The 22,382-nt window shown below is 45.2% G+C and overlaps 2 protein-coding genes across 5 annotated transcripts in view; one reads left to right on the top strand and one right to left on the bottom strand.

The window, feature by feature from the left end:
• Positions 1–5,344, top strand: part of CHDH (choline dehydrogenase) — a 15,370-nt gene extending 10,026 nt beyond the window's left edge. Inside the window, exons 5-7 of the mRNA XM_006862116.1 lie at positions 3,655–3,797; positions 4,241–4,343; positions 4,926–5,344. Of these exons, the coding sequence (XP_006862178.1) occupies positions 3,655–3,797; positions 4,241–4,343; positions 4,926–5,344 (665 nt within the window). The remainder of the gene's footprint in view (positions 1–3,654; positions 3,798–4,240; positions 4,344–4,925) is intronic.
• Positions 5,345–9,858: 4,514 nt separating this feature from the next.
• Positions 9,859–22,382, bottom strand: part of CACNA1D (calcium channel, voltage-dependent, L type, alpha 1D subunit) — a 452,582-nt gene continuing 440,058 nt past the window's right edge. For 3 of the 4 annotated variants that reach the window (XM_006862051.1, XM_006862053.1, XM_006862050.1), the window contains 5 exons: positions 21,452–21,601; positions 20,918–21,081; positions 17,939–18,060; positions 14,943–15,263; positions 9,859–11,235 (listed from right to left, as the gene is read on the bottom strand). In XM_006862051.1, coding sequence (XP_006862113.1) covers positions 10,942–11,235; positions 14,943–15,263; positions 17,939–18,060; positions 20,918–21,081; positions 21,452–21,601 — 1,051 coding nt within the window. In that variant the 3' untranslated portion in view covers positions 9,859–10,941. The remainder of the gene's footprint in view (positions 11,236–14,942; positions 15,264–17,938; positions 18,061–20,917; positions 21,082–21,451; positions 21,602–22,382) is intronic. The other variant, XM_006862052.1, reaches the window with a different exon arrangement.

The raw sequence follows: 22,382 nt of genomic DNA, 5'->3' as shown, positions 1-22,382 counted from the left end.
AATATCAATCTAGATTCCAACAACATTCTTTAAGAGACGGAAAAAATGATTACAAAGTTTAAATGGAAAGAGACACAGGAGAAGTAAACCACTGATTAAGAAGAAGAACAAATTTGGAAACATCTCACTTCCCGATTTCTAATTTTATTACATGGCTACAGTGGTCAAAACAGTGGTCAACAGCCTATTACTGGTACAGTGATGCATAGATCAGTGGAACCTAACTGAGAATCCAGAAATTAAACCATCCACATATACCCAGCTGATCTTTGTTAAAGGGCCAAAATGCAGTGAATGGGGAGGAGATGGTTTGTGCCAGAACATGACTAGATACACCCACACCTATGTTTACTGCAGTAGCAAAAAGAGACCGTCTAAGTGCCCATCAGTGGAAGAATGGGTAAACAAACTCTGGTAGATACACACAATGGATTATTATACTACCTTGAAGAATAACAAGGAACCTGCAAACCTCCACATAACATGGATGAACTCTGAGGACATTATGTTGAGTGAAATTAGCCAGAAAAGGACAAATACTGAATTATTTACAGTTAGACCATTACTGTAAATGCCTAACAAAAGATAACTATACAAAAAGGAAAAAAATTCTTAGTTGGTTACTGGGGTGGGAGGGAGGGGACAGTAAAGCACAGGTTAGGGAATAGACAGACACATCATAGTTCAGGTGTTGGGGATGGCAATACACATGAAGGTGGAGGGGAATGGAAAAACAAGGTAGATAAGGGAATGCAGGCAGGAGGTTTGCATGGGCTAAATGAAACAGGTATGCTCAACCTTGGAACAGGCTTCTGTGATACAGAGATTGGGGCATAGTGTGAATGAGTCAAAGAAGGTAAATAATGTTAAGATGCTTGACTGTCTTAAGACTACTGATTTCCTTTGCCTACCTTTTAAAAATAGACACTTCAGTGGAATCAAAAGGAATATCGGGAAACATGATTACAGAAAGCTTGTCAGACCGTCTTCAGCCTGTAACTGATTAGAATGCCTAAAAGGGTTCTAGAACTTGTCTAGTGAAATAGGCTTCTTGCAGAAACTTTGTAGTGTATATGACCTTAGGTGGAATCCTGAGCCCTATCCAGAACCTTCTGAGGTGGGACATTACCACTTGAAAGGACATGCAGGCCAGCCTGGGTACCTAGAGGAACAGATGATACTACTTAAAAGAAAGACCAGGAGGAAAAAACAAAACAGCAATCTGTTTGGCTATTACAAGAAAAAGCAAGCTGTTTGCTGGGGACCCATCAAGGCAAGCAATCAAGTCCCTTTAGTACAAACCCCTTTCAAAGACTGAAACTCAAAGGGAACAAATGAGCAGGCATGTAACCTTGTTGGTGACCTCACTGGTCTACATGTGAGTGGAAGTGGGGGAAAGTCAGCAATGAAGATATGGGCTGAGTTCAATGACATTCCATAGACTTCTGTCAACTTTGAGATGAGATAGATAAGAGGAAGGGCTAGTTGGTCCAAAATTTGGAGAGAGTTGGAATTCCTGAGCCCAAGGACATTCATCTAGCTATGGAGGGTTAGAGCTTAAAGTGAAGCATCTAACTGATGTATTTGACCTGTATTTATGGATGTAGTAGCTATAAAGGCACTAAACGACTGGCTTACAAGTTTTCAAGAGGGAGTTTAGTTTCGGAGTGAGAAGGGGAAGGTAGAATCCCCACTGAATAGTTTTTGTCTTGTCTAGATGCATCTGGTGAAAGGAGGTGGGGATAGGATTCTGTTCATTCAATAATAAGTACTTGTTATTATGACTATTTGCGAGTATAACATAAAGGGGGGAGTAGTTAATCTTAACAGTCCAGGAACAGAGGACCGGACCCTAGGACCATCAAAAGAGAAGAGCATGAAAGGAATATGGTACTCTATCCAGAAAAGCAGTGACATCAGAGATGGAGGCAGAGATGAGGAGAAGGAGAGGGAGAGAGAGAGAGAGCAGCTGAGGTCCCTAGACTCTTTGAAAGAGAAAGGCTGTGTGTTGGCAGCTAGGAGGCTGGCTTGCAGAATGTACCCTTTGGTTGGTTAAATAATTATATATTCCTCAATGGTTTTGTGTACATCAGAATTCAAAAACAAATGGAATAGAAGCAAATGCTGTTAAATGATGATGCATGGAGGGGGGTTGTAGTCATTGTAAAGAGATAAAATACGATAGGACTGCTAATCCGCAAGGAGAGCAATTAGAATCCACTGGCCACTCCTCAGGAGAAAGATGAGGCCATCTGATCCCATAAAGATTTAGAGCCTTGGAAACCCTTGGTCACTATGAGTTTGCACCAACTCAATGGTGTATGACCACCACTAGCACATATATATATGAAGGCACCCTTGTAATATTGGGCCTGGCATTGGGCTGCTAACTGCAAGGTTGGTGGTTTAAGCCCTCTGCAGGAGAAAGCAGAGGCTGTACTGTCTCGGGCTACTGTGAGTTGAAATCAACTCAATAGCAGTGTGTTTGATTTTCTGATTTATATATATGAGGGGACTTCAAAAAGGTCGTTGAAAAATGGTATTAAAATATAATGGGACCAAGGAAGCTGAAAGCCACCGCATAACATGGGTGAACCTTGAGGATATTATGCTGAGTGAAATTAGTCAGTCACAAAAGGAGAAATATTGCATAGGACCATTATCGTTAAAAGAATTTACCCACTAGATTCTGAGCGCTAGAAGAGGAGCAGATTTATTATCTCCCCTGTTGTATCCTCAACACATGGCATCAAACCTGGCACACATCATGGAGAGATAGCAGTCAGACTCCTCCCCCGTGTCTTATTCATAGACATGCCCACATTGTGATGACAGTGAAGAGCATCAAAGACACTACCATGTTTTATTCTAAGATCCTGGGCATGGAGGCCATGACTTTCAAGGGAAACTGGAAAGCTTTGTATTTTGGAATCCAGAAATGAGGTGGGGAAGGAATTTAAGCCCAAAGCTGCTCATCCAGTTCCTGGCTCCCTGGACATATGCCTAATCACAGAGATGCCTTTGGAGGAAATGATCCAGCTCCTCAAGTCTTGTGATGTCTCCATTGAGGAAGGTCCAGTGCCCAGAACGGGGGCTGAAGGGCCCATTATGTCCATCTATTTCCGAGATCCTGACAGAAACCCGATTGAGGTGTCCAACTATATCTCCTCATGAGTGAGAATGACCCTTCTCTATTCTGTTCCCTGTGATGCCGCTCTCGTCCTTCCTACAAATCCTTGCCCACCCTCAAAAAGAGACTGCCAAGGATTAAGAACAAACCTACAAATCTGAATGTTCTCCACCTATATGGGAGGGAGGGGGAGAGAGATTATACTTAAAGGATAATCTGCAGCCTCGGTCCAAGATCTGTAGATTAGGCAGCAGGAAGAGCACAGTAGAGACATCAAGTTCTGCCAGAATAGTTAGACTGGAGACAGACCGCACCCTTTCAATTAATCGACTGATTGTATCATTGATGCTATTAAATGCTTTTGAGTTGGTTCTGACTCATAATGACCCTGTGAAGGGTTTCCAAGATTGGCTAGTGGGTTCAAACTGCCAACTAAAGGTTAGCAGTCTCGTGTGTGGCCAAAACACTGGCATCACGTTGACAAACAAAATGAACTGTTACACTTGTCTGCTTTTGGTCCTCAGGGGATGGCGCCACTGCACATCTAGAAACCGGTGGGTTCATCCGGAGCCAGCCTGGGGTTCCTCATCCCGACATCCAGTTCCATTTCCTGCCTTCTCAAGTGATTGACCATGGGCGGGTACCTACCCAGCAGGAGGCTTACCAGGTGAGCAGGCATCTCAGCTCCAGAAGGCTCTTTCTTCCCACTGTTCTCATCCTCTCACCAGGACAAATTCTTCCAGCACATAGGACCCTCAGAGTGGTGGGCCCAGCAGCTTGTCTGGGTGGGGGGAGGGGGATGGAAAGGGAGAAGTGTATAAGCCTGTGTGGCACATTGGGAAGGTTAGACCCTGACCTGGCCCAGGTCCTGAGCACCCGAAATGGACAGGTTGCCCCAAACTGTCAGCCCCAAAGTTTCAAATGAACAGGTGTGCAGGCAAAAAGAGGGAACAATTCCTTCGTTCTAGGCAGTCATGAAGGCAGCTCTTATCCATGAGGCAGGTGGGTAAGATGCAGATGCTAGAACATACCTGCTCCTAACTGACTTAGGATGTAGAATCTCATCCTGCAGGAAACGTAGGTAACTACTGATGTCTCTGGTTTCTTCAGGTGCATGTGGGGACTATGCGGAGCACAAGTGTGGGCTGGCTAAAACTGAGAAGCGCCAACCCCCGGGACCACCCTGTGATCCAACCCAACTACTTGTCCACAGGTAACTCACCAGCCTCCTGTGTCTGCCCCTGGCCATTCCTTATGGGCTTCCTATTTGTCGCCAAGTCATCCTCGGTTTGTTGCTCTGTGCTGTCCTATCCACCGGAAGTAACCTCAGGGCACCACTTCACACAGAGAGTTGTACCTTCCACAACAATCTACAGAAGTCACAGCCATGTGCATGTGACTCGCTTCACAGTTTTCTCCAGTTGCTCTGAGCATTTTTTAACAGGGTTATCAGGCCCCTGGATTGCCTCTTTGCATACAGCAAAAATAAGAACTCTGCTTTGGGCAGGTTTGGCAGTTGGCCCGGCACCTCTGGACCCAGTGTGACTTGTGGATGTGTACTCGTGTCCCTGTTTAAGGTGGGGAAAACCAGTCGCTGACTTAAACCTATTGCAGACTTGTGTCTATGTGCCTCAGTAGCAGTCTGAATGTCCATGGGTGAGAGACAAGTACCCTGGCAGCTTGGCCTCTTTGTCCCTTAACTGTGTCCCCTCGGGCAGCTTACTGAGACTCCCATGCCACGAGTTTTCCAGTATGGTGAAAGAAAGTGGTCTTACCTGTGTCTTCTCCTTGACAGAAGCCGACATTAAGGATTTACGTCTGTGTGTGAAGTTGTCCAGAGAAATTTTTGCACAGAAAGCCCTGGATCCATTCCGAGGGAAGGAACTCCAGCCAGGAGGCCACGTGCAATCAGACAAAGAGATAGACGCCTTTGTGCGAGCGAAATCGGACAGCGCTTACCACCCCTCGTGCACCTGTAAGATGGGCCAGCCCTCCGACCCCATGGCCGTGGTGGATCCACAGACCCGAGTCCTCGGGGTTGAAAACCTGAGGGTTGTTGATGCCTCCATCATGCCCAGTGTGGTCAGTGGCAACCTGAACGCCCCCACGATCATGATCGCAGAGAAAGCAGCTGACCTGATTAGGGGGCAGCCTGCACTCTTTGACAAGGATGTCCCCGTCTACAAGCCTAGGACCCTGGCCACCCAGCGTTAAGGCAGTTACTGCCCGGAGGATGACCGGAGAAGCCCCAAGACAAAGCCAGTGTTGGTCCATCCTCAAAATGCTGTTTTCCTGGAACTGTCTAGAACATTAGGACTCTGTGGTCCCCACTCAGACTGAGAACTGGATACATTTTAAGGAAATGAGAGCAGTGTTGGTCAGTGAATCAAGTTCTCCTGTACTTCAATGTGGGTGCTTCCTGCCTCCAGGAGGGACAGGATAACGGAGGGTTGGACTAACTCCCATTATGTCTTCTATTCACGTGGTGCTCTGCAGAGGCCAGTGTTCCCAAGAAGCAGACTCACTGAGCTCAGGCTTTTCGTTTTTCAGATGGAAGCGGAGCTCAGGAGTCAGGTCGTGGCCCAGGTTTGCATAAAAGTCTAGGCCTCCCCTAGTGGGAACTGGTGCTCTGCCAGGTCACTCGGGGGCAAGGGGGAGGGGGGTTCTGGTTCTCCTTCAACACAGGCAGCCCCCATGGGGCGATTTCTGGACCTGGTTCCAGGGGAGGAAAGTCTGAAGGGCATGCCACTTTAGTTTTACTACCGTATGTTTCATGATGAAAGGTATCTTTCTGTTAGCTAGGAAACACAGAAACCCAGACTCGACCCCACTTCATACCCAAACTTCTGTCCTGTCTTGGGCGATGACTCAGCCACAGCAGGCCTGTGCAGTTCCTATTCTCTGGCGTCCATGGGAACAGACCAGGATGGTGCTTAGTGAAACCCTGGATCTGTAAAAATAACAACTGAATGAAAGAAAAATAAACTGGCCAAAGGTTGAATTTTTTTTTGAAGAAAAAATAGATACAAGCAGCATTTAAAACAGCTCTTTGATCTTTAACTTCTTAAAATTCAGTACTGTAATCCAGTTACCTATTTTTTTAAACTAAGTTGCCTTATAGGTTGTTCTTACAAGGTAATGAAAACTAAATGCATTTTGCATTCATTTTTTCCTGAAGATATACAAGGGGGCTTCAAAAGTTTGTGGAGAAATTCCATTATCTTTTAATTCCACTTTTTCAGGAACTTTTTGAAGTTCCCATGTACAGATCCACCAACTACGGATGGAAGGAAAGTATTGCCATCTATCTAGTAGCTTATCCTGGGCTTGAAATAAGCAGAGGGGAAAATGGGGAGACTCTAGGCTTCCCTAGGATCAGAGTAGATTAAAGTGGCTTGCAAATGACGTGGAGAACTGGTAGCTAACAACTTCAGCGTCTGAGAAACCTCTTTCTGTTTGAAATTTTAAGCATCTCTTAAATTTTACCTGTATCTTGCTTTATTCTTCTGTTCCAAGAGATTCATTTCTCCTAGAGAGGAGCCCTTCCTTCCTGTTAGCAACAGTTATGGCAGTCAGGCCTCTCAGGCTAGGGTGGCCTGTGGACATGAAGGAGAGTAGAGGAGCTGGAATGCCTGTTCCAACGCTGAGGGCCAGGATCATCCTCCTGCCAGAAAGGACCCGTTGAAGTCAGAAGTGAAAAGTTCTGTGTCTAAAAGGTGTGCTCAGGCCTGACTGTGACTGTGGTCAATCTCTCCCTACTGTCTCTGGTGCAGGCATATCTCTGGGTACTTCCTGCACTCAGCCTCTTAGTGCTGATGAGATGCACTGGCTGTATGTTTAAGATATGCAGAGTACGCCTGATGAAATGAGACATCGCGTGTATTACCTGCTCACCTCCAAACTTGAGGCGTATTCCATCTATCAGATCTCATGATTTAGCCAAACATGGAAATACAAATATGTCTCCGGAGAAAGAACCATGAGTGTCCTCTACCCAGAGCCTACAGAAGTCAGCAGTGGATGCTGCACTGTGGGGGTTCAGACAACAGAGTTCTGATTTAAAACAATTCTTCCCATGGATCTCTAGGGTGGGTCATAATGACTGCTGCCCAAACATTACCCTGCCATGAAGGGCCCGTCCACCTCACAAAGAGGCTGTTGACAGAAAGCCGAGTGTGAGAGAAGTGTTGAGAGGACTGTGCCTGAAGCAGGAACTACAAAGCTGGGGGCCAGTAGCACTCAGGCTCGTGAAGAGCAAAATGCCTGCAGTGCTTAAGAGATGGAAGAGTACCTTGTGCTTACCAGAAACTTGTGTGCCTGGTGGCTGGAGCACTTTGGGGAGCATCTGAGTTCTCTGAAGAAGCCTGCATTTCAGCTATGTCACCAGAACCTTCTTCTGGATGGAGTCGCTGCGTTGGTGGCTGGAAGCATCTGCAAATGGCAATTCCTGTAAGTGGAAGCTGCAGGTGCCTTAACTTACAACCTTATTGCTTTATTTATAACTTTATACATAACTTACAGCATCATAGGCTGATAGAATTCCAGTGGATTCTTTTCGCTAGCCAAACCATACTACTATTCATCCCAAAGGCTATGCGTATTTCCACTGATAAACCAAGTTAACATCAGACACAGTAACACTCTTGAGAAAAATCAGAAAAACATGCCCATTATCCCCACGGGCCCTGTCATGTGACACAGGCACTGTTTCCTACCATTGTTCCCACAGGACACCCTCAGCTCATCTCTCAGCCTGGTGCCCAGGACCATTCCTTGCTCTCCTGCCTCCTAGCTGCCAGTAGAGGAGGAGGAGAAGAAACAGGTTTTCAAGACAAGCTTTTTGACAAAGGAAAGCATAGTTGGAGCCTGTATGTTGATGGTAGGAGTCTGAAAAGGAAACACCATGCCTGACCAGCCGTTATAGTAATTGGTGTTTAAAATAAACCAACTATCCATCATAACATTAAAAAACTCTACAGGAAAAACAAACAAACAAGCAATTGGCAAAGACTCTTAGGATTAAAAAATAAACATGAAATAAACTCACTTGGCAGCTGCTCTGGTTTCCTTCACAACCTTGGGTCAGTTCAGACTCACCAACAAGTACAGACCACGTGGCCATTGAGATGCTTCTGGCGCCTCACTTGCCCACCTCCCTGGGCTGCAGCTGGTTCTGGGACACCTTAGACTATGGCTAGAAAACACTGCCTGGACCTGCGGAGCTCCTGTAGTCTCACAGAAACTGGAGTCAGTGCACTGGTCAGAGATGATTCCTGTTGATGTGCTCCCTGCCGAATGACAGCTACTCGTGGCTTAGTTTCTGTTTTGTGATATGAGAAACACAAGATAGGTAAACAACTATACTGTCACTGTGGACACATCAAAATGATTTCAGATGGAGAGGGCAGGTAAAGGAGGAGAAACCAAAAGGAAAGAGGGAGTTAATCTTGAAAACTTTCCTAAAGCAAAGAAAAAATTATATCCTTTACAACTTGACATTTTTCTTTCAAAGTAACATTTAATAATTACATGAGAGGTTGAAGTCAGGCTCCAAAGAGGCATAGCAGGGATGGTGCTACCTGTTAAAAAAAAAAAGCCAGCTTTCAAGTGCTGACTTTGGAAAAGACGATGACTGTAAACAGATTCCGGCCTGACAGCGTTGAGCCACACAGAGTCCAAGACGAGGTTGGCGGGGGGTTAGCCCTTCAGGAGAACCAGTGCTCTCTACAGCTGGTGTGACAATATTGGTGTCAAAGGAACCCCAAGGATAAGAAGACATTACAGAACGGCCCTCACAGAGAGCCCCTGTGGACGCTCCAGGTGGCAAAAAGCCAGCTTCTTGCAAGGAGAGCTCGCAAGTATAATAAAATTATTACACAGTTTATTCTGAAGAACATTTTGCATTTTAATTTTTAAAAAAGGATTTACGTCAGGAAACAGTCATTTACAAACCTTGAAGTGTTTTTGCCTGGAGCTAGAATAAGAATGTCTTAAGAAGAGGTTTGTAAGGTCTTCATAACAAAGTGTTATTTACAAAAAAAAAAAAAAAAAACTCAAAAAAATCCTTAATAAACAAGTTATGTAATAGTTAAAAATTTGAACCCAAAATTGCTACCTGTCTTTCTGAGTGCAGGTAATCCCTGCCAAAGGGAACATGACTAAGACAGCAAAATGTTATTTAACAGAAAAGGAAGCCTAGACGGTACTAATTACCCCAAAGTGGGTTTTCATCACGACTTACAATCAGAGTGAGTGCATTCTAATGGAAACAGCAGCCCTCATCATTTGCATATAAAAGCCCTCAACAAGAACACACAGTACAGCAAACATTTTGTCAAAAGGCAACAATACGATTTGCACAGACCCGGACATTCTAATCCTGTAGAGCATCATGTTTGCTCATTCTGTTCCTCCACCCCTTGTTAGATAAGCAGCATTGCTAGTTCTCCCTGGGGAACACAAGCAGACTTACTTCATTCACCTGTGCAATTATTTCTGCACCAGAGATGCAAAAGTATCCTACATGGGCAGCTGAGATACCAAAACTGAATACCACAGGGTCAAAGTAACCAGCTTGACCTATTCTGAAATTAATTTATCAAAAGGTTAAAGCTTAAAAAAAAAAAAAAAAAGTTGTAATCCATACATAATAAATCTAAAAGTATAATATCAAATCATAGAACTCAAACTCTTGCCCAAATAGAAGGACTACAAATAGTCATCTGGTATATCATGTGTAAAGAAAGATTGATAGTGACTCAAAATATTTTAGAAAAATCTCTGTAGTGCCAAGTTCTTTCGAACTCAAAATTTTATCCTCAAATGATTTTCATTGAGTAAATGAGAGCTGGCTCTATTTCCTCTACTTCTGTATAGCCCAAGTAAAAATACAGATGACTTCTAGATTTCAGTGGGGAACTACAATTATTAGGACCCGTGGATATTGCTGCAGTTCAAATACGGTACAATAATTACAAAATATAGACCATCTCTTTACAAATACAAATGATAGTATATTACAAGTCATATACAGTAAATCTATAATTTTAAAACAAACTAGCGTATCTAAGTTTACCTGGTTGCAAGTGCATTGTCATTCCAGTTTTACAGTTGCCCTTAACATGACTCAGAAACTGACCATCTGAATGATCTTTTCTTATGTAAACTGATGTCACAGAACAGAACACCTGGTTTGTAAGGTCTTACTTCCCCCTTGTAATGACGCTGGTAGGTAGATTCTGACATACACGCTGTATTCAGAAGAGCTAAACAGGACCCGGGAAGCAGTGTATTGGGGGAAGGATTTTTTAAATGGATATGTTGGGCCAATGAATGTCTGATATGCTAGACTGATGGCTGAGGTAATGACACAGGGGTGGTGATCGTCATCACCTTTAACCTTCCCTACTGTGCCTATCGGCAGGTGGGCCTGTGTGCATGCGTGCGTGAGTGCCCATTTGTATGCTGTGATGCAGACTCCACAGCACTGTACACCTGGACAGACAGCCATGCTTGTCTGCCTTCCTCACCTGTCCTCTGTGTGGGCTGGACCTGCTGTTTCCCACAAGGGTCTCATGAGGGGCAGCCAAAGTAGGGGCTGATTACACGGCGCACTGCTGTGCTTGGCCACTCAGCACCTGTTCCCTACCAGGTTTATGGCTTCCTTGAGGCATGACGTCACTTGTACAAAAGTCTAAGTGAATATGAACTTCAAACTAGTGCCTAAACTCTCCTAACTATGAGGCACTTTTCCCGCTGGCCCTCCTCAGCCCCACCTGTGGCTAGAGCCAGTCTGTCCCACTCACTAGGTGCTACAAGGTGGTGATGCATATCATTTCATCTGCTAGGTCCTCCTCGTATCTGCCAGGGTCTGGCTCTTCGTCACTGTAGCCAGGACCAAAGTCTTGTAGCTCACAGTCCTGCTGGTGTGAGAGGGGACCCACATCCCCATTGGCCCGGGGACCCGCATTCCCGTTAAGCAGGTGGCTGGCCGCACTCTCCATCTCATCAATGGTGAGGTCACAAGCATCAGCGATTTCATGTTTTGTTGCTGACACAAATTTTGGGTCCCTTGCGTACCGTCCTAAGCCTTCAGATATAAGGACCTATAAAGGAAGGAACATGAATGACATCAGTGCTTTGCATGCAAATGAGTGAAAAGCCAACCCCAGCATTAACTGCACTATGTGCTTCTGGGACTGAACCCAATCATGTTTGCCAGACCTCATACATGATAAGTGCATGCTATAAATGGTTTTGACTTTGAAGATGCCCTAAAGCTCAGAACCTACGTAATTCCCAACAAGAGTGAAACCCACTGCAGAAAATAATCTTTTAGTAGAAACTTAACATCATTTGCCCTTGAGGTGCAATGGTTAAGTGCTTGGCAGCTAATGCAAAGGCCAGTGGTTGAACTCACCCAGCAGTTTTGCAAGAGAAAAGACCGAATGATCTTCTTTCCTGAGGATTACAGATTAGGAAACCCTATAGGGAAATTCTACTTTGTTACATGGGGTCACTATGAGTTGATTCCGACTCATTGTGACCCCATAGGACAGAGCAGAACTGCTCCAGAGCCATTTTGAATGGGTGTGAGTGGATTGAGAAACAAGAAAGCATTCCCATTGCAGAAGCCTGCCTGTGACTCACAGAAACAAACTGTGGCCATACAGCCATGCTACAGCCTCATACATGATAAGTATATTCTCTGCCATAGCCTCTACAACCCCACCAATTGGGAAAGAGTCAATACCAGCTACTATACACCAGAGCAACCTACATCTGCTAAATCCACTCTGAAATGAACTGTATAAACAGTGAACAGAGAAGCTCATCTCCTGATCACACCCACCAGAAGACAACTGGTGAGTACTTAAGAATACACCAGCGTACGTTCATTAACTTAATACAAATCCAACACAGCAATTCCAAAAAGCAGCAAAAAATTTCTGTTCACATGAAGAAACCAGACTGAGTAGTTCAAACAAACCACCAAGAGACAAGACCTTTTGAGGAAGTAGAGGCACTGGAAGTACCTGAAAATAATTCAGGAGACTGATAATGAGGTACATTCAAATGATTCACAGGAAGGTCAAGGAAAACACAGAAGAATTCAGAATAGCATCAGAGAAACCACTAAATAGATACAGCATTGGAGACAAAACAAAACCTGCAAACAGATATCCAGTTGATTAATACTAAGATATTAAAAATAGACTACACTGAAAGAGCAAAGGAATTAGAACTGGATTAACAAAAGCCAGAATTAGCGAGCTTAAAGATACATCTCAATACTAGTAAAATAGAAAAATCAGAAAAAAGAATGAGAAAATCTGGAGAAAGCTTATGATTCATGTGGGACAACATGAAGAAGAATAACTTATGGATGACTGGAATTCCAGAACAGGAAGAAACAAAACCACAGAGAATATAGTTAAAGAGCTCCTGGAAGAAAGTTTGCCCAACATCATGAAAGATGTGAAGATGAGAGTTCAAGAAGCTGGATAGGCCCCAAAAGAAAATCACCAAGACATAATCAAGCTCTCCACAATCAAAGACAAGGAAAGAATCCCGAAAGCAGCTCTGGAAAAACGAAATGTTACCTACAAAGGAAAACCAGTAAGATATAGCTATCACTTCTCATCAGGCAAGAAGTCAATAGGGACACCTATACAAAACTCTGAAGGAATAAAAAAGCTACCAACCAAGAATCATATAATCAGCAAAGCTGTTCATCAAGTATGACTGCAAAATTATAACATTTCTGGAGAAACAAAATACTTCGCGAAAGCCAAGCCACCTCTCCAAAATACACTAAAAGGGGTTCTTTGGGCTGAACCAACAAGAGCAGACAACAACCAGAGATTGACATACATGGCAACACCACCTAAAATTCAGTCCACATATGGAAGAGTCCAGAAAAGAGCAAAACTACAGAACTGAAAATAAGGAATATGGAATGTCCATGAACAGGACAACTAGCAAAATAAAGGGAGGAAAGTGTATAGTTACAGAGTTCCAGGTTGTGAGGAGGTCAAGTAGACTTCAAGACAACACAGATTGTCCTAAAATGGGGAAGAAATTAACAAAGTACTGGGTAATCCAACAGAAACTTAATACACATCAAATCAAGAAAAGGAAAATTTGTGAAGATTTTATAAACATTAACACTATAAAGAAATTGACAAGGAAAAGCACACAAAAATGAACTAAACACATGCAAGTATGCAGAACAAAGAAACCAGCAGCACCATACACACACACACACACCCCCAGCAAAATGAATGCAATGAATTCATACCTATCTATAATTACACTGAATGTCAATGGATTAAATGCACCTGCCAAGACAGAGAGAGGGGCAGATTGGATAAGGAAACAGGATCCTTCAATATGCTGTCTATAAGAGACACACACACAAGGGCAAAAATAGGTTAAAAATTAAAGGATGGAAAAAATATATCAAGCAACTTGTAATAAGAAATGAGCAGAAGTGGCAATATTAATCTTTGATACAACAAACTTTAAGGCAAAAACCAGCAAAAGAGACAAAGACATGATCTCATCATTAGAGGGACATAACTATAATAAATACCAATGCTCCCCATGAAAGAACCTCAAAATACATAAATCCTAATAGAACTGAAGAAAGAAATAGACAACTCTACAATCAATCAACTTGATCTCACAGATTTCTACAGAGTATTCAACCCAACAGCAGCACAACACACATTCTTTTTCAGTGCATATGGAACATTTTTTGTGTTAGTCCACAAAAAAAGTCTCAATAAATTAAAAAACATGAAAATACTACAAAGCATTCTCTCAGCTCACAATGCTATAAAATTATAAGTCAATAATAGAAAGATCAAGGAATTAAAATCAAATACATGGAAACTCAATAACACTCTGCTTGAAAGCTACTGGGTAATAGAATAAACAAAAAACAATGAGATAAATTGAAAACGAAAACACAACATGCCAAAACTTTTGGGACACAGCAAAAGCAGTCATTGAGGACAATTCATAGCAATAAACACATCCAAAAAGAAGAAAGAACCAAAACTAACACATTAATACAACAGCTCCAACAATTAGAAAAGGACCAGTAAAGTAAGCCTGCAGTCATCAGAAGAAAAGAAATAAAATAGATTAAAGTAGAAATAAATGAAATACAATACAAACATGCAACAAGGCAAGAAGCTGGTTCTTTGAAAGGATTAACAAAATAAAACAATTGGCAAATCTAACAAAAGAAAAGGGAGAAAACGCAGAGTAGAACTGCTCCACAGAGTTGCTAAGGCTGTAAACTGTTATGGAAGCAGAATGCCACATCTTTCATGTGGGGCTAGTAAGTTCAAACCATTGACCTATGGGTTAGCAGCCAAGTGCTTAACCAGTGTGTCATCAAGGTTTCTTCAAATGATGCTATTGTTAAGTGCCATCAAGTTGGTTCCAACTCATAGTGACCCTGTGTAGGGTTTCCACGGTATAGCTGGTGGGTTTTGAATGGCCAACCTTGTGGTTAGCAATCTAGTGCTCATCCTACAGTGCCATACCAGGTACCCCAAACATGAAGCAATTTATGAAATTTAAAAGTAGGTGCCCATTTTGATATTCATGTTATAAGTAATACTCATCTGTATGGCTTTTCCTCTTTTGGATGGTCTGCATTCATGCTGCTAAGTGGGAGCCTTGGTCCAGAGCCCACTCACCCCCTACCCATTACTCCTCTCCTGCAGTATGTGGTACTCTATGATGCCCCTGTGCTGTTCCACAGAGTCTACCCTACTGTGCCAAGAGCCATACTCACTGCCTCCACCAGGCTGTCTGCACTTCTCTGCTTGTCACTGTTTTTGTTCCGAAAGCTGCTGGGGACAGTCAGGCTGGCAGGCGTGAAAGTCCGATAGGAGATATCAGGCTCATCTGTGTACCAGGAGCTGCGATGCAGGGATGGCAGACTGCCATTGACTTGGTCCAGAGACTCTGAGCGTTCGACCTGGATCAGGGGGGTGTAGCAGGGTGTCCAGTCCTGGTAGGGAGGGGTTGCCGGAGGAGTGGCCCATGACCGAGTTGAATGGCTCGGTGAGTATTTCTGGGCCTTACTCGAATCTAGACCTGCAACTGCCATGATCTGAAGAGAGAAGAAAGGGTGGAAAGATTAAGCGCCTCCCACATCCAGCCCTGATGCTTCCTTAAAACAGACCAAGCATGATGTGCTGATTTATAGGGTTAGTGCAGATCAGGGCTTCAGTGACATGAGCACTCTGGAGATGAGATTAACTGGCAGTAAACAGCTGGCTTTCTAGCTGACTGTTTTCCCCCAAATCCACACTACACTTCATACAACTGTTCCCGAGTAGGGATCTGTTGCTGATTCATGAAATTGCTTCAGAATGATGAAGAGTCAGAGGAAACATTCAAGCTGTGAAGTATGGTAATACTACTACCCAGTTTAAATATGTAAGCACATTCAGGGAAAACTAACAAGTCCAAAAACACATAGGAAAACACAGCTGGTTCCTTTTACTCTATTTTAATTCATCACACAACCAGCATTGTGTGCATTCTAAACACTCTGGGTGCAAGGCCTACTGTTTCTGCCTAGAAATTCACCTATGGATTCTGCAGAAAGGGACAACAAGGTCTGGTCTGGTCAGCAGCTGAGGCCAGTGGCCCCACGGAGGTAGTTCAGAAATCAAGATGTGGTCTAGCTAGGCTGGAGCAGGGAAGGAAAGGGCATCTTTCTCTATGCCTACTTGATGGACTGCCTTTGATGACCTAGACCTTCCAAAGGTTTGTCCTTGTATGTTAAGAACATAAGAAGTGAAGGGAAAATGCTTAACATCTTTAATCATTGTTAAGTGCCACTGAGTCACTTCCCACTCATAGCAACCCTGTATAGGATTTCTGAGGCTATACATTTTTAAGGAAGCATGAAGTCTCATCTTTCTCCCATGGAGCAGTTGATGGGTTCCAACCACTGATCTTGTGATTTGTAGTCCAGTGTTTACCCTACAGAGCCACTGTGCTCCCCTCATTAGTCATTGTTAAGTGCCATCGAGTCAATTCTGACTCATACTGAGTCTGTATATGGCTTCCATGGAGCGGCTGGTGGATTTGAACCGCCAACCTTGTAGTTATCCAATGCTGATCCTACAGTGCCACAGCAGGAAATGCAAATAAAAACCATCGTGAGATATCATTTCACTCACATGATGGCTATAAGAAGCAGAAAGAAAAGAGCTGGCGAGGATATGAAAAACTGGAACCCTAACCGGTCGCTGGTGGGAATGTAAAATGGTGCACCTGTGTGGAAACAGTTTGATGGCTGCACAAATGTTAAGCAGAGAATTGCCATGTGACTCAGTGATTTGATTCCTAGGTGTATACCCAAAAGAAAATCAAGAGCTCAAATAGATAACTTGTACACCAATGTTCTCTGCTGCACTATTCACAATAGCCAAAAGGGGGAAACAGCCAAAATGCTCATCGGTGGATAAGGAAATGTAGTCCATACAACAGAATACTGCTCAGCCATAGAGGAATAAAGTCCTGGCACATGCTTACAGCATGGATGAACCTTGAAATCATCATGCTGAATAAAACACATCAGTCACAAAAGGACAAATATATTATTCCACGTAGAAATGAGGTATCAAGAATAGGCAAATTCATAGAGAAGGGAAGTAGAATGGTGGTCATTGGGCTGGGGACCAGATGGGGAGTGGCTGAAAGGGGCACGGAGTTACTGTCAAGCGATGACAACCTTGTGGAAATGGACAGTGGCTATGACTGTGCGACGGTGAACGCACTGAATGTGGCTGAAATGCATATTTGAAAATTGTTTCAGTGGTACCACAAGGAGCCCTGGCAGCACAGGGGTTATGAGTTGGGGTGCCAACCACAAGATCTACCATCTGTTCTATGGGAGGAAGGTGAGACTTTCTGCTCCTGTAAAGATTTACAGCCTTGGAAACCCTATACATGGTCACTGTGAGTCGGAACTGACACACAGCTGTCACTACCAGCACACTTTACCACAATATAAAAATTATTTTACAAATTATTGGCAAAGCATTAAGAAGCTGCCCGAGAGACATGAGGAACTCTGAAATGGCACCATGTGTTCATGTGCTCAGGAGGCCTGTCCCTGTAATACTTACAGACTGGGTGCTCCTTCTGCAATGGAATACCCCACTGTATCCCCCCCCCCCACACACACACACAGACAGCATCTCTGATGTGCTATTTTCAGAAGGAAGTGTCCTATTCTTGCCCTTGAGGCCAAGACCTGGTGAGTAAGTCCTGGTCCCAACCCTCCGGACCCAGGTCATACTGCCATCCAGCCTTCACTGTCAGCAGGTCTCCACTTTTCCTATAGGTAGGGTGGGAGGGCCACTCACCCTCATGACCACAAGGCACTGCCCACAAAGGGCGCATGAAGGAACAACCTCTTGAAGCAACTAAAAAGGCAGCATGGGCGTAAGAATCAGTCTGGCAGCCACCACTCCCTGACTTGTGCTGTACGGGGCTCTGGCTTCAGTGCTGAAGAGGACTGAGAGGAAAACCACTGTTTCACCCAGTGTTGGCAGCTGCAGCTGCTCGGTCACTCACCTCTAGCATGAGCTCGGCTACATTATACACACTCTCTGCTGTGTTCATCTGTACAAGTTGTGATAGTATCTCTGTGGCACAGTTGTTACAAAGGTTAAACTAGGTTGCATGTAGAGATTCTCTCCTTCCCATCTGGAGCTGGTAGCTGAAGACCTGGGCCTGTGGGGTCAGGGTGAGGGGGGGCTGACTCACCTGTTGCTGCATCAGGTGCAGAGGCAGAGCCGTGCGGTGGGGGAAGGTGGGTGAAGGCGGGACCTCCTCCTGGCTGCTCTGCCTACGCAGGCACTCAAAGTTGAAGGAGGATCTCCGGTGGGCTAGGAAGTCAAAGCACAGTGTTCAGAGTGGAACAAGTTCTCCCTCAGCACACTGGGCCACTCAGGAATCGGGGCGAATGGACTGGGCATTCAGCAGGAACCTCAGAGAGAAGCAAGAAATATGTTCCAGAAAAAGAATTCTGTGAGGCCTCAACACTTTGGGAGAGGAGAGTGAAAGAGAAAAAGCCCAACAGAGGCATGTTTTTAAGCATCTCACACATTTTAAAACATGTTCCAGTTTTGTTTTTGTTTTACCCTTTTATATGTTGTCTGTGCCTCTTCTCAGGAGGAGTTGCTAAAGAGAACACAGAAGTCAAGGTTTTCTGACGTGGAAGCCCCTGGCCTTAAATCCTGTGGGGAATCCAACATTTCAGTTCTGGAGCATGATGACATTCTAGAATCCCACACATGTTCCCCGACTTCCTTATCTGGACATCCTACGTGTCTGGGGGCTGCAACATCCTGCTAGTGCTTCTGTGTTTCCACCTTTGTCTTAAAGGGAGTAAATGTGCTACCTGTCCTGATCAGTTCAGTCAAGTAATTAGCACATAATTTTGTTGGGAAAACCCAACTTTGCTAGCACTAAAGACAAAACAACAACAAAAGGAAATCGTGGGCCTATTAACAGTCATTTTGAGGAGGTTAAACAAGCTGAACAATGCCAAGAAACCCTCAGGTTTCAGCTTGATAGTGCATGAAGCTTAGTAGGTTAGTCTGAATTCTGGACCCCTCTGCTAACAGCCAGAAGCCTCTCCTCCTGGAGACCCTCATTCCTAGCAGCAGCCTGGCACTGCAGAAGCACCCTTGGAGTGGGGGAAGGTTTACCTATCTTTAGTTTTGGAGGCAGTGGCTGAGTCATTACAACAGATCCTTACGTGATCACCTCTGCTTTCTAGGCTCACAGGGTATTCCAGTGCCGCAGTTTAACAAACCCCTGCGTGTCCCTTATTCCTGTACTGGAAAATCTCGGATTAGCCTGGGAATGTCTCCACAGAACTCCAGAAATAGGAAGCATGTGAAGACCAGGCTTAGGCCTTAGCTGGCCATATGCCCAAAAGACACACACCCAGTCAGTCCTGATCTCTCAGTCCAGTACCCACTGTGCTGAGGCCTCCTAGCTGGCTCCATGACTTGGCTACATGGAACACAGAAAGCTGGGCAGTAGACGTGGTCTTCATCAAAAAGCAATCCCACCTACTACCACAGAGATGCCCCATTTCACAGTGTACTAGGGGGAACAGGCTATAAGCTCAGCACTGGAAATGTAACACAATAGTCTCCTTTATTTGTGCAGTGCTGTTTTGTTTCTGAACTGGGTCCACGTACATCCATTGTCTCACTTGCACTGCATAATAATCACCCAAAGAGGAAGAGATCCCACTGTAGGTGAGGCACTTAACATTTTCCCTGCCCAAGGTCAGAGCTGATGGGCAGCAATGCAAAGTCCTTACAAAAACAGACAGCAGCTGTGCCTGCCTGCTCAGGCTCCTCGCCATCACTGGGGCAGCACCTGGGAAGGGTAGGTAGCTTAATAAGCAAAAACCAAGGTCCAAGGAAGGCAGTGGCAACCTCACAGGTGAGAGGGTGCCATCTGGCTTCCCCTGCACATGCTTCATCCAGTATTTATGGAGAGCGGGACGCTGCATTCAGCATATGTTTAGGGCAGAGTGATTAAATATTAACCACGGAAATGGGTCTGATAATACTCGCCGGCAGAGTTGTGACAACTGTTGTGACAACTGAGGCAGAGTGCCCTGGGTACCACCCAACTCTACTGTGTCTGCATCCTGGCAGACTCAGGAATCAGTGAGTCTCAGCTGCTTCTGGTTACTGATTAGTGTCCTGGTCAAAGATGCATTTCAATCTTCATAGATACCAGAAATGGATCGTCATTAACTATCACCAAAATGTCCACATGCTCCAAGCCAAAGTGTCCCACTAGAGGCAGGTTGGCCCACTGCATTTCTTTCTCTACAGCCAGCTGTGAGCTGTTCCCTTGGCTGATCTGTCTCCTGATGGCACTGGTTACAACAAAGCTGCAGAAAAAAACTGGGTGGAGGAGCGGTCAGAAAGCACCTATCCTAGAAGCAACTTGACTGGAGTTCTGAGGGCTGCCTCAGAGGCCACAACCTGTCCTGTGAGCAGGGAGTCCTGGAAGACCTGAGGCAAAAATGAGAGAGAGAGAGAGGAAAAGAAACGGACACATGAAGGATGAAAAGAACCCTGGTAATTGGAGAGAGGGACCCCAAGAATTTCCATAGGTTCCTCAGAGTCCTGGACCAAGGGCCAGTAGAGCCCACCCTTTCACAGCTCTGAGTTGCCCTGTCTGTGGAGTTAACAGCGGAAGTCTACATCTTGATTACTTCTCAGATGGAGTCCAGGCTCAAGGGCAAAAATAATGCACACTGTTGTTGTTGTTGTTGTTAAGTGCCGTCGAGTCGGTTCCAACCCATAGCGACCCTGTACAGGGTTTCCGAGGGTGTAAATCCTTACGGGAGTAGAAAGCCTCATCTTTCTCCTGCAGAGCAGCTGGTAGTTTCGAACCGCTGACCTTAAGGTTCGCAGCCCAATTCGTAACCACTACGCTACCAGAGCTCCTTTGCACACTAACAGCCCTTTTATCAGGTGTCATGTATGTTACAGAGCCACGCACCAGCTCTCTCTATCCTCAAAGAGCTGAAACCCTCACAGGACATACAGATGAGAAGGAAAGGAAAGCCGATGTGACCACCGAGCAGAGGCCCTGACAGGGAGGATGGCAGACCCACACTGTCACACTTCACCTGGGGGTTGGGAAGGGGAGCAGCACTCACTGCTCTCTGGAAGGCTTCACCCAAAGCAAAAGATCTGGCCTCACATGTTGGGGTTGGAGGTAGTAGGCGTCTCCTTGGAGATCTCCGAGAATCGTAGCTGGTGGGTGACTCATCGTCCTCTAAGAAGCCTTGGGGATGATGGTAGCCTCGAGGCCTCTCGAAATCCAAGTTGCTGCCTGGGTATCTGTTGTAGTAGCTACAGTTATGCCTAGCAGGTGGAAAGGCAAGAGAAGAGAATGAGACACATGCATGCACTGTTCTCACTGACAAGCCTGTCTCTTGGCTCTGACATATCCACATCTGCAGTTCCCCCCACCTCCCTTGGACACACAGCTGAATGAGCTGAGAGCAAGGCAATCATCAACTTCATGGAAATGCTGAAATGGAGAGCAGGGGCACTGAAGAAAGGTTAGGAACTGGAGGCCTAAGACAAGTGGTGTGCTGAGAATTTCCATCCCTGGGGCAGCCCGAGCTGAGCCCGAGCCACAGAGTTCCCTGGTGCCTGCTCCCAGTCACCTCCTGGGCCAGCCTGAGCTGAGCCCGAGCCACAGAGCTCCCTGATGCCTGCTCCCAGTCACCTGCTCCCGGATGGCGAGCTGTCATCGTCGCAGCAGTCCTCACCACTGAAATACTCCTGCTCCCCAAAGCAGTGGGGCTCCCTGAAGTAGCCGTGCATGTCTGGAGCTTCCCGGCAAATAGTTGGAAACTGCTCATCTCCAGAGTCAGATCTGCAGTTGGGAGAGGGTATCTGAGTGCCTGGGCAGGTGACAGTCTATGCTGCCATGCCCTCAGCTTGGGGCCACCATCCCTGCCTGCACGTGTCTCCAGCTGGACTGAACTGCTAAGGCCACTGGTAATGGGGGCTGTACTTGGAGTAGGCAGGATTCTCTCAGTACTCTGTACAATGCTGGTGACAACCCACTGTGCCAGAGGCCACCGAGCCAAAGGAGTATACGTGTGGAACACCAGTGATGAGGGAGTGGGACAAAAACTCTGGGTATCTACTCTGATGCTCTCTCCTTCCTAGCACCCCAGGCCAGCTCCTTGACCACTGACTCTCCTGTCAAACTCAGGAAGGGGGAAAGGAGTGTTGGACACAGTGTCACATGGGAACTGCTCCTGAGAAATATATGACAAGTCTCCAAAGTCTGTGCTACCCTAGGGCTACATACGTCTAACTGAAAACCCAGTTTGTCATGGCCTGACCCCTGGGGAAAATAGCCAGCCCAGTGCATCAATTCTCTGTAAAAAGAGAACTGTTTCTCCACTCACACCTTCAACCTTTTCTGGTTCAAGTTGCTTCTGATTTCACAAGATAAAATTAAATTCCCTGCCTGCAACCAAGTGATTGCTCTGCAAAACACTCCACTCAGCTCCACAAATATGCAGCAGTTTATACTATTTATACACTGAGAATGTGTATATGTATAATAAGGACATACATATGCATATATATAATGAGGACGTGTACACTGTATACTGTATATACACTGAGGACATGTGTATATA

This window comes from Chrysochloris asiatica, unplaced genomic scaffold, assembly GCF_000296735.1.
Source record: "Chrysochloris asiatica unplaced genomic scaffold, ChrAsi1.0 scaffold00046, whole genome shotgun sequence".
Taxonomy (NCBI): domain Eukaryota; kingdom Metazoa; phylum Chordata; class Mammalia; order Afrosoricida; family Chrysochloridae; genus Chrysochloris; species Chrysochloris asiatica.
The sequence above is the reverse complement of the archived record's forward strand: the minus strand, read 5'-3'. Positions and strand labels throughout refer to the sequence as shown.